This window comes from Manis javanica, chromosome 4 (genome assembly GCF_040802235.1).
Source record: "Manis javanica isolate MJ-LG chromosome 4, MJ_LKY, whole genome shotgun sequence".
In the NCBI taxonomy this organism is placed as follows: domain Eukaryota; kingdom Metazoa; phylum Chordata; class Mammalia; order Pholidota; family Manidae; genus Manis; species Manis javanica.
Window position 1 is genome coordinate 104609442 of NC_133159.1, and position 13053 is coordinate 104622494.

Here is a 13053-nt window from a genome sequence, read left to right on the forward strand (position 1 = left end):
TGCTGATAGAAGTATAGCCTGGTCAAACAATATGGAAGGAGATTTGGCAGTATGTATCAAAAGCCGTGGAAAAATATTTATATTTTTATTTATAAAATATTCACATTTATATTTATAAAATATTTATATTTATATAATACAATAAATATTCCTACCAAAATTTATATATAATTAGGAAAATTGGAAACTAGAAATATATTTTAGTTTAAGTAAAATATAACAGATCCTTAAAATAGAACAGTATGTAGCATTTAAAAGCATGTTCTTAAAGAATATTTATATATGTGAGAAAATGTTCACAAGATTTTAAGTGGTACAAAAGCAGAGGATAAAATTGTGTGTACTTTAAAATTCCAATTATAATAATTGACCTGAGGGGGAAAAAGCTGTTGGAATGTATCAAAATAGTAACCATGGGTTTTGGTTGGAAGTCATGGAATAATTGGAGATTTTAACTTTCTCTTATGTTTTCCTGTTTTTTTTTTTCTTAAATCCTGTTTCCCAATTTTCAAAAATCACTCCCTTTGACATACTAATTTTCCTTTTGGAAATCTAGCTAAATGAAAAAATCCTAAAGAGGGAAATTCCTTTCTGTATGAAGATGGTCAGTATCATTTATATAAGAAAAAAAAAATGGGAAACAACCAAATTAAAAGAGAATGGTTAAAGCATAGTAAACCTACTGAGAGTGTTATTTAACCATTTAAATTAAATTTACAAAAAACTGTTTGAAAATACCAAAATACTTATAACCACCAATGAAAGGCAAAACAGAAAATTGTATATATACACACACATATACATACATTTTATTACTTTTTATTATGCATTCTTCATGTGTGCCTATACATATACAGATAAATATAAATCTATATAAATAATAATAAATATACATAAATAAAATGAATCAACAACTTCTTTAAAACTAAGGGTATTTATTTAAATTTAAAAAACACCAAAAGATGTACACCAAAATATTAACATTGATAAGATTGTGCATTATTTTTCTTATACTTCTCTAGATTTCTCAAATGTTCTTAATTACTTCCAAATGTAATTCTTTTTAAGTAAATACCCTCTCTGCAAAAAAATCTCATAAAGGTGCCAGAGAAAATCAACAAACTATAGATATGAGTTAATGATATGTAAATATAAGGAATAACAGAAGTTGCTATATAGGCCTAGCTTAAAATGTTATAATGTTTGTTCTTAGTTACAACCATTTTCCTTGAATCTCTTAGTAAGTATATGTCACAAGACCCATGATATATTGTTACTTACTTTAAACAGCAACTTAATGCCAAAGACTCTCATGATTCACAGGTATGTTTTTTTCTCTAATAACCCTCATAAAGATTAGAAAGTGCTTTAAATGTTAATAAGGTAAATATCTTTAATGTTTCCAACTTAAAAAGATCAAGCAAATAAAGGCATGTTCACAGCAAAGAAAAACATAATAAAAAGTAATAAAATAGACATGTTCTCAAACTTCAGTCTCAACACTTTACAAACAAAAGCATGTGAAAGCAAAGAATGAAACAAATTTCTTTGCAGCTTACCGTATTTACCGTTTAGAGAAGTTAACACATTAGCACTAGTTTTCTGACTATTCATACTCAGAAACTCAACAGAAAATATTAGTGAGCAAACAGTAGTCAATTATCCTTATTTGAATGTTGGATAAGTATGCCTACATCACTGATCTCTGTTTGGTACTAGTTAAAATAGGCTATTTAATACTTGAGGCTTATGAGGCTTCTAGAATCTCCTCATAAAAGAGAGATGAAAGTAAAAGAGAATGAAAAGGAAGCAAACAACAATTTGAAAATGTACCTGCCTCTGAACAAGGTAGTATACTTCAGAATGCAATGGCACCTTCTTGTACAACTCTTTATTTAACAAGCAAAATTGTATTTTAAAGGGATGCTATTTGTTAAAAGACAACATATTATTGAGGAAACAATATCTGACTCCAAACAAAATATTATCATGTTTTCCTCGTCTCACAAAATACACATATGCTTTCTTCACAGGAATAAATTATTTGAGGATGAGAAAGCTACTCTTAACCCAGAAACAGGTTCTGCAACACCCATAGATCCAACCTGTTTTTGTGAGACAATGAGTCCATCTTGGCATGCTATGTGGCTGAGGTATTCAAAGAACCAGAGTCACTGCCCAGCTGCCAATACCCTGCAGCAGAAACTGACTTGACGACCAGAAACTGCCCTGGGCAGGCCTCTGTGATAAGTGCTTTGGTCCCAGGGGAAGGGAGACACAGATCCCTTGCTGCCTGGCCCAAGGACCAAGGGCACCAAAGCTGTACCAAGGTAACAGGCCTGCAATCCACAGGTGGCAAGGAACAATAAAATGACCCCTCAACAGTTTGTTCAATCATATCTAGTAAAGTCCAAACTTTGAAGAGCTGGTAGAACAGGGTTTTGCCAAGACAAGCACAAGAGGGTGAGGGAGATGTTAATCAATGCCACCCGAGGCAGCAGCTCTGGGTGTGTCCACACTGCATCTCAGTCACTGCCTGGCTGTGACAAGAAGTTCCTTCAGCTACTGCCACTGAGAACTAGATCTTCCAAAGAAGACACTTCCACCAAACTTGTCCTAGATCAGGCCTGGCAATAGACACCACAACACAACATGTGCCAAATTCATATTTACACCCCCACCAGACAAGGGATCTTTGTCTTTTCTCCAAGTCAAGTTTTGATAGTTCTAAATTACAGCAGAGAAAGAAGAGCAACAGACAAGCCCAGCAGAGGTGAGCTGGGGTTGCTATTCCCTAGCAGACCTGGAGGTGACTTCCCCAGACCCTACAGCTCTTAGTCACCCTGACTGCAGGAAACTGCTCTCAGAGAGTGTAAACAAGTGACTAGATGACTGTACTTCATATTTCTAATTGGGTGCTCGCCAGTCTTGCCTCCGTGATGACATCAGCTCTGTAGGGGGCAGGACCCCATCTTCTACATGGTCAATGATTTCCATAAATACAGAAGAAAACCCTTTACTCCCTACCATGTGATGCGAAAGGAATTACAAGTTGAGGATGTCAACACACCACAATCCTTCCTAACACACCACTAAGACAGCAGAGCTACAAAGGTAAATTCTAGAGCCAATAGCTAGGGCTCCTACCAGAGCATCATATAGAAGCTTACATATTTACATATATAAATTAATTAATATAGTAATTCACCTTTCTTACTCTGAACTATGGCTTTTGTCATCCCCATTTCTTGGCTTTTCTCTACTTTTTAAGGTCACAATGTGTTCTCTGCCATACAGCTGGCATTTCCCTCAAGAAGAAAAGGAGAGAAAGAAGAGATTTATAGCAATCCTCTTCCTACCACCAGTGGACACAGCAGTCCCATCCAGAGGCCTTGAGCAGATCCTTTGAGATCTGAAGCCACTTGCTTCTTCCCATCAGGAACAGCAATATCAAGTGTCTGTCAGAGTAGCATACCTGGGCTCCTCCCTGCAGACTGCTCTTGTTCTGCTTGATTCATTCCTCCCTGATTCTCCCTTCCTTACTCCATTTGCTGCAGCAGACGAGATAACCCAAAGGCAGGACTGCCTGAAAGGAGTGACCCTTATATTTTGTTGCACTAACACATTTGAAAGAAATCCCTGACACCCGGTAGGTGTTTGTGGGTTAACAAAGCAGACATCCTCAAAACAGCATCAGTCACAAGGATTCAAGACAAAACTCCTTAACAGACACCACAAACACTGTGGAATGATGATGTATTCTGGCATCTCAGGTAACATTCTGATGGAGGATAAGGGGGTTTCCACCAAAGTCATATATGACAAACACACCGTAGTCCTAGGACTTTGAATAGTTTGCAGATTTTTTTTTTAAGACAAGACAAACAATTTTACCAGCCTTATAGGGATGCCAGACCAACTTCCTTCTCCCTAGTGATCTAGGCACTCAGAAAGAAGCAGGCACTTTCATGGGGAAAAAATGACCAGGACCCAGTCAAAGCAACCTATCTCTAGCACTATCAAAGAACAAATAAACAAAAACTAACTAAAAAACCCTTGGCTTTCCTAGACTCACTCAGCAGTGATTTCAAAACTTCCATCTATAAAAATTACCTGGCTGTTTCTTTGTTGTTTGTTTATTTATTTATTTTGCTATTATTAACGTACAATTACATGAGCAATATTATGGTTACAAGACTCCCACCCATTATCAAGTCCCCACCACATACCCCACTACAGTCACTGTCAATCAGCACAGTAAGATGTTATAGAATCACTACTTGTCTTCCCTGTGTTATGCTGCCTTCCCTGTATCCCACCCCCTGCTACATTATGTATGCTAATCATAATACCCCTTTTTCGCCCTTATCCCTCCCTTCCCACCCAACTTCCCCAACCTGGCTGTTTCTTAAATGTACAAATCCACAGATACTATTCCAGACCCACTGAATCAGAATCTCCAGGAGGACACCTAAGTCAAGAATATCTTTATGTTCCTCACTGGGTTTAAATCTTTTTATGGATGGGTAGGTGTCAGTTTAGTAAAGGGCACCCCCCATTTTAGATCCCTGTCGCCCATACAGGGCTCAGAACCCTAAGGTAAATTCCTGAGAAGATGCCAGTGGGTGCATCTTAAGGAGACAAATTACATCTGAATATAAGTAAAATATGTATTTATTATATCATAAGGAGATAAATTACAGCTGAATTTAGGAAGATCTTTCTAAGAATTAGAGCTGTCCAAAAATGGACTAACCTGCCTCCAGAGGCAGGGAGCTACCTCACAAGAGGTATTCAAGCAAAAAGAAGGTAGGCTACCTCCTGACAGAATGTTGTTAAAAGGAGCAGATCCAACATAGGATGGATAGAAGGACTAGATGAATTTTACAGCTCTTATCAACACATAAGTCAACATAGAGGAAAATTTTACCTATCCATTAATTAATAAAAATCAATAGCATAAAAGTTTGTATGTATGGTCAGCTTTCAACTGATCTTTTCTCTTCAAAGAGTAAAGGACCATAATGACACACCCTGACTCACCCCAGCCTCTCCTCCAGAATGTCCCAAAAATGGGGATGACAGAGCGGGAGTCACAGTGCTGTGACCAAGACCTGTTGCTTAACTGACTCTCCATGTTGGGTATATGCCTGATAAGTTTTGTAGAACAGAGAAGGGATGTGTGTAACATAGTCCCTGCCCTCAAGGAGCAAATCTTGTTGTGGAGACAGCTCACACACTGTACAGTTCTCAAAACCTTACTTACCATGTATCACCTTTAGAGATTTTTTCAGTGGTAGTGGTTTTCAGAGAATTTTCTTGGTGGAGCAAAAAACAATAAACTTTACTAAATGTGTGTATCCTCTTAGTCTAGTACAAGTTTTCAATATCCAGCACACAGTGAAAAACAAAAAAAAACAAAAATCATCTAAACAAACATAACTTAGTTAACTAAGTTTTGAAATTACTCTAATTTTAAAAGTACTATTCCAACAATCCCCAAAATGACCAATTAGAATAGTGTGGCAATTCTAAACAAAATAATAGAAATTGCTGGCCTAGTAATTTGGTAATACAGGAAGCAGTAGAAGCAACTCAAGTGAAAGGCAGGGGGTGGATGCCATTGCCTTTGAGGTTAAGTTCCAAAGTCAGAGTGACCTTTATGAATTGCAGAAGTGATCAGAAAAAAAGAGACAAAGAAACCATACACACACACACACACACAGAAATTCAAAATGGCAAGTTTAACTAAACATCTGGCGAAGGGGAAAATTTGTTTTTTCCCAAAATTTGGTTTTCTGATATTTTCTATATCAGAATCACCTGTAATCACCTTAGTATTTCCCCAAATACTATTTTTTAAACTTTCTTGGAGTACCACAGTCCAGAATAAGAAAATGACTAAAAGTACTGTTGACTTGAGCAAGCATGCACCTATGAGACACCATGGCCAGGTGCAAGGGTTGGGGTGGGAGCATTAGAATAAACACATAAATGAAAAGACATGAGAAGCACACATTTACACTAGCACTTGAGGTTGTTCACAGTGTTTTTGTGTATCTGAGCTTATTTGTAAAAGAGATGGAATTGGGGTGGACAGTGGATGATGCATTGGACTGAGGACCAGAAAAGAGTTCTTTCTAGTCTCAACTCTGATTGGCTCCATGACTAGGGACAAAGTACCTGAGCAAACAGGACCAAACAGTGTCCCTCCCGCAAGGTCACAAGACTAATTAAAAACAGTCCTGGAGAAGATTCTGGTCTTCTGACTCCTAGTCCAGTGATGTTTCCAAACAAAATATTATAAATATGGTAGACCCATAAAGAAAGAAGAGGACACTAGGAAAAGAAAACCTTTTGGTTTCAGGTCATTTGCAGAGAAAGGAAAGAAGAGAGGAGAAGGAGAAGGAGGAAAGAGTGGGAGGAAAATGAAAGGTTCGTTGTGGCACCCAGATAGAGATGTCAAGGAAAGGCACCTAAATAAAGAGTGTAAACACAATAAAAGGATCATGTAAAATCCTTTATCCTATCTTCATCCAAATCATGGCTTGGGACTTTTTACTCTAAAACCATTAGAGTTTAGATAAAAGTTTAGATAAAAGAGATGATATATATGAATGAAGTTTGAGGAAAAAGAAGTATCATAGAAGAAAAGGGGTGCATTCAAATATATGAAGCCCTTCTAAAGAGACAATGGGGACCCACTGTGCCCAGATAAACAAAAAGAAATGATATACTCTACAGCTTTTATGTTAGCAGTTTTAAAAATCTTTGACAGTCAGTGGATTAAACACTGGAATGAATAAGACTGTAAGCTGTTAATATGAAGAAGGAAAGACCCCATATACACACCAGAATAATGAACTATCAGTGGGTTCCAACCAAGCTGCTATATCAGAATCACCTGTAAGCCTTGAAAAGGACAGATTCTCCAAACTAATAAATCAGAATCTCTGAATGTTGAGCCCAAGAATTACCCCAGCTGATCCTGGCACAGCCAGGACCTGGAGTTTTGTTCTATCACAGTGGACAGGGAAGGAGGAGGACACTAGGACTGGCATCAGAGAGTGGGAACTAGATCAATGCAAATTTTGTGGGCAAAACAGAATTTCTGTGGGTATGATATTTTTAAAATGTATTGTAAGACTTCTCTGAAGCATCCAAGCATATCCCACTGAATTTAAACATTTTCTAAAAGTCCTGATGTCAGCAACTACAATTCAGATGAAGGAAAAGTGACTCCTCTATGTCATAAGAAGCCTACAGAAAAGACAGTGGAATGGGGATGGTACAGAGGGATGTCAAGGAGATGTGGGTTAATATTTTTAAAACTCAAAACATCAGGAAAAAGAAAAGGAAAACTAGAATAATCACTCTCCTTCCTCCTCCACCCCCCTGCCCCCAAAAAAAGAACAAGAAGAAAGAGAAAAGGCAAATAGTTTTAGGATAAATTTCATCTCCATATGAAAGAAAAAGCAATCACTGTGATTTTTTTTTTAAGCAAGAAAAGAACTTGGCTGAGAAATTATCTAGTGGGCAGCAAAACCAGGGAATCACTTCCCATTGCAAAGCAAAAGAAAACAAGGAGCAAGGGGTGGTCTTGGATAGCCGTTTAGACAATTAGACAGATGGGTTGACAGCTCCTTGTCTTAGGAACTCAATGATGTTTAAATTAACAGTTGGCCACAAGCCAAATACAGGAACACTAAGTTTGGAAGAGTGTCTTATAATTGGCACTTTGGCAAAACACAATGACAGTGGATTGAGAAGATCCAAGAAGCCTTCATTGCTCGACTCTGAAAATATTTAAGATTTGTACCAGGAAACAGGTTTTTAAATCTCTTCTATTACAGTAAATTAGCATCTGAAGAACACCTGTCTAAAAATCAAAATATCTAAATATTTTGTCCTTTGACCTAACACTCAACTTGTTCACTAGCTAATAATAGCAATACCTCATTAGTGCAGAAGTATAAAAGATATCATTCTGAGTACTAGGGTCCTAGAGTAAGAGCAGCCTTGAGTGTCAGAGTAATCCTATTTCTGACATCAGTCTTACTTAACACTTAATTTTGCAATCATACTTATTATTTCTTCCAACTCTCTAAAGTAGGTTAGTTCTTTAATTCTATTTCATAGGTGAAGAGACTACAGATAATGAAGATTAAATTATTTACTAAACCAAGTTAATGGTGATCAAGTATTGGAACCCTCAGACCAGCCCATTGTTTACATTCTCTATCAGAAGTCTACAATTATACCTAAAGCTTTCACTCAAAGAGAAAGGAAAGGCAAAAAATACTATCACATGTGTTTTGTTAAAGGCTTTTGAAACAACAGTTTGGGTTCATCACCACACAGCCTCCTGGTTCACTTTTGAAATTCTCAGGGACCCAAAGGTGTAGTATGGAGTTTGAGCCCTCCAAGAAGAATCAGTCTGGTGCAGAACAACCCAGTACTGTTCTCTTTTAAACATCTGAGATCGGCATGTCAACTGCCTGTGAACAACAAAGAGGAAACATTTCCGAAGGTCATCATCTTCTTAACCTTTTCTTTGTAGAGACATAGCTCGTGTACTTGTTTTTGGTTTTTGGTAAAGGTAAAAATCTTCCTTGAGATTAGGCTATTATCCCTTTCAGTTCAACAGGCATGCACAATCCACCCTCGCACTGAAGCAGAGTTCAGAAAAAATAAAACACAGCCCTGCCCTGAAAGGACTTTCTGAATGCCTTTTGACTGCCATGGGTTTAATATACCTCTCTTAATTAATCCTATTAGCAGGGTAATTTCACTCCCATTTTATTGGTGTGTTCGTATAGCAGAGCTGGATTTGAACCCAGGATTACAGAGCAGGCCTCCAAAGCCCAAGCTCTTTCCACTAAACAGACTTAACAAATCTGGAATCTAGGAGTGTGGATGGGATAGGTAAGTTGTGATTTGTTTTCCTTTCTTTGGTCCAGCCGTGTTCAGAAAGACTTTTGCAAATACTCAACCATAACGAGGCTTTCTAAGAAAGCACTTTGAATTAACGTACCAACTTTTCTTCAACCGCACCTGCCCCACCCCCAGACGTGCCAAAGGAGCAGCAAAGGCTGCTGCCTGGTTGGAGGAGTTGGTGATCGTCACACCACATTCCTGGGGCTGGACACAGACTCTGAAAAAGCTCCGTAGCTCCGCGCCTCAGAAAAAATAACAGCAGTTAAGAGTTTTAAGTCATGTGGCTCACCATGCAGCCACACCAGTTTCCCTACTGCTCCTGCCTCCACCTTTCAAAGTGACTCGAGCAAAACACACCATATTCACCGCAACCATGGATGGATTCGGAGTGTCAGAACTCAGGCGCACCACAAACCCCTGTTCCCCTCCAAACCAAACCCATACGCCGGCCTGTGCGCCTCCCCTTGGCAAAGCGAAGTCTGGCTGTGAAGGTGCAAGCCGTTGGGCTCGGAGGCCCTGCCCCCGCCCACTCCACGCCAGGATCTGGCATTCCTTTGCTCAGCCCATCTGCGGTCCGCGGCCGGCGATGGGTAGTCTCGGGCAGCGCGCCCTCTGCTCTCCCTCGACCCAAGGAATCGCGGGACCAAAACCGCAAAAGAGACCACCTCCCCGAACTCAAGTGCTCACGAAAGCAAGTTTCTGTGACTAGCTGCCCGGCCTCCCTCCGGCCGAGAAGGCATGTGTGAGGCTACGGGCCGAGGGGAACAAGAGACGGCGCGGGGCGCGGCCAGGGAGAGGGCCCTGGCGATGTCCAAACTTTGGGGAACCAAGTGGCCTCACTCGGGCAGAGCCCGGCCTTCTCGCAGGGAGAAGGGCAGATGCAGGGGAACGGTCGCCCCAGGCGGCCGGCCGGGCCGGGCCAGGCCGGGGCAGGGACGACGGTGCGCGGGCCCGGGCGCACGGGACAGCACCCCTCGGCCCGATACTCACCACGAGCGGGGACCGCGCAGCACAGCCAGAGCGCCAGCAGCACCCACAGCGGAGCGGGGCTCAGAGCGGGCATCTTCTCGGTCGCCTCCTCCGCCGCGGCCCAGGCAGATCCACATGGGGAGGGGTCCCGACCAAGGAGCCCCCACTTTCACCACCGCACCTCCCGCTTCTGAGGCTCACGGCCTCACGCAGCGCCCCAAAATTCAGGCTCAAATGCCTCCACTCCCCACACCCTAAGTCCGCCGCTCCTGAGCCGCCGCCTCAGCCGCCGCCCGAAGTTTGCTGAAACTTTCTTAAGCGTGCGGCTAAGCAGCCTCATGTGTCCTTCCGCCTCGGCCGCCTCCTCCCGCCGCTAACCCCGCCCTCCTGTCGCCGCGGCCAGGCCCCGCCGCCTTCGGCACCCAGGGGTTTCCCGCAGGAAGAAGCGCCGGCCCTCGCTGCCGCGGAGGGATCTACTACAGTCCTGCGACACCCCTCCAGCCTACCCGAACCCGCGTCGGTTCCCGACGCGCCTTAACTCACTAGGTGCTGGAGTGCCAATCTGGGCCCGGCCTCTGCGGGAGGAGGTGGGTGGTGAGACTCTTAACTTCAACCCTAGCGTTGCTGAATCCGTGAACTTCTGGAGAGACACACTCCATCCAGTGAGACAGGTATCGCCACCACGTACCCACTCATCCACACACTCCCGGGCTTGCTAGACGAATACGGTAGAGGAAAACCAGTGCCGTCAAAGGACATATGGACTAAGGTGCCAAGGCCCATTTAAATGAACAGAACCAACAGTTGAGCTGTGCTGCATCATTCATTCATTCATTAGTTTAGCAAATATTTCCTCAGTGCCTCACTTTGCTAACAGCGTGCCGGGCACAATGGAATGATACCAAAAGATACGTGGTGCACAAGCTACTTAGGAGGACTGAGACTTTGCTTACAGGCTGTGGGATTCAGGCAAGTCTTTCACTGGGAGCTGGGCTGACAGCCGGATCTCAAAAGCTTAGTCATATTTGTGTAGAAGCAGGAGACCAGCTAAGAATATTCATTGTAACACTGTAGTAGGCAAAATTTGGAAACAACCTAAATGGCCACCCATAGAGGAATGGATAAATAATGTATGGTATATTTATAGAATGAAATACAATACAGAATTTGAAAAGACCATATTGATATATGTCAGTAGGGATAAATATTAAAAATAAAATAACAGTAAAAAACTAATTGCAAAAGGAGTATATCATTTATATACAATTAAATTTTTTCAAAACAATACTATATATTACATATGGATGCATACCACACAGCATATAGTAATAGAATATAACCAGAATAGTGGTTATTTCCAGGGCATTAGGGCAGGGGATGTGACCAGGCATGGGTACAAGGGGGCTTGCTAGGTATAAAAAAAGGAAAAAAAAAGCTAAAATAAACAAGCAAACAAAAAGTTTTGTGCGTGTAGCATTCTGAAACAGAGCCACCATAAAAATGAAGGTCCAAAGACCTAGGCACCCCTGTTATCACAGCACTATTTACAATAGCCAAGATGTGGAAGCAACCTAAGTGTCCATCAGTAGATGAATGGGTAAAGAAGAGGTGGTACATATGCACAATGGAATACTATTCAGCCATAAGAAAGAAACAAATCCTACCATTTGCAATAACATGGATGGAGTTAGAGGGTATTATGCTCAGTGAAGTCAGGCAGAGAAAGACATATACCAAATGATTTCCCACATTTGTGGAGTATAACAATGAAGCAAAACTGAAGGAACAAAATAGTAGCAGACTCAGAGACTCCAAGAAGGGACTAGTGGTTACCAAAGGGGAGGGAGGGAGAAGGGGATTGAGGGGTTTCATGATTGGTGCACACGGTGTGTGTGGAGTCACGGGGAAGACAGTGTGGCTCAGAGAAGAAAAATAAGTACACTGTGGCATCTTACTACACTGATGGACAGTGACTGCAATGGGGTATAGGGGGGACTCGATAGTAAGGGTGTATATAATAACTACATTGTTTTTCTTGTGAAACGTTCATAAGAGTGTATATCCATGATACCTTAATAAAAAAAAATGAAGGTCCAGATAAGGGAATAAGTAGATGATTCTGGCACTATTAGTAGTGACAGAAAGCAAGGAAGCTTAAAGGGGTTGGGACCAGACTATGCAAGACATTGAATGACAAGCTGAAAAGGAAAGAGGCATTTCTATCTCAGGTCATAGAAAACCACTGAAGGTTTGTGAACAGGAGTGAGACTTGATGGAAAGGGGAGTTGCTCTGATAATCCTGTGCAAAATTGATTGTTGGGAGCAAAAGGTGAACTGGAGTCCAAGGGCCAGTCAGGAGTTTGTGAAACAGTCCAGGCATGGGGTGATGAAGGCCTAAACTAATGAGGGAAGCATCGGAATGGAAAGGAAGAGGTGAATCAGAGCCAATCTTGAGGGGGAAAGAGAGGAGGAGGGAATGAGGAGGCTCAAATCTGTGTCACTAATTGGTAGTGGGAGTTTATTATCCTGTGGAGCAGGGAAATCCTGCCCACAGAGCCTGTCCCTGGCTCCAACAGGATCAAGTACAAACTTCTAGAAATGCAAATACAAGGCCTCTACTTCTTTGGGCCCCAACTTTCGTCCTCTCTGCCCGCCTTGTGAACTTTACACAATAACAATAACAGGCTTGAACGACTTGAGAGTCCCCCAAACATATCTTCTTCTTTCAGTCTCTGTACCTTCTGTTCCCTTGGCATGGAATAACTCTTGTCATTTCCTTCCCTCCTCCTCTTGGTGAGCTTCATCCATCCTTCAGTCCTAATAAGGCTTTGCCAATTCTGTAATGAATTTCTACCCCTCTCAGACTGCCCCTCCACTGTACTCCTTCTTTATTTTATGCCAATATCTATTTTTCACACAGGACTATTGGTATTTCTATCTTCTTATCTATATTAGAGGTCCTTATGGGCAAGGACTGTGCCTTATTTATTGCCAGTGTGTATCACATAATAGATGTTGATTGTTCTAGAATGTAAAACAATGCTATAAAAGTGCAAGTCAGTGCAATCATAGGCCTTTGAAATCCAAACTGGGTTTAATAAGCACTTGATAATACATCAGCAAGTATTACTATTGAAAGTAGTCACC

The 13053-nt window shown here is 41.3% G+C and overlaps 1 protein-coding gene across 1 annotated transcript in view; it reads right to left on the reverse strand.

Annotated features, from left to right (window-relative positions):
- Positions 1-10198, reverse strand: part of NOTCH2 (notch receptor 2) — a 161723-nt gene extending 151525 nt beyond the window's left edge. The window contains exon 1 of the mRNA XM_017650050.3: positions 9928-10198. Within this exon, the coding sequence (XP_017505539.3) occupies positions 9928-10000 (73 nt within the window). The 5' untranslated portion in view covers positions 10001-10198. The remainder of the gene's footprint in view (positions 1-9927) is intronic.
- Between the last annotated feature and the right edge of the window lie 2855 nt (positions 10199-13053).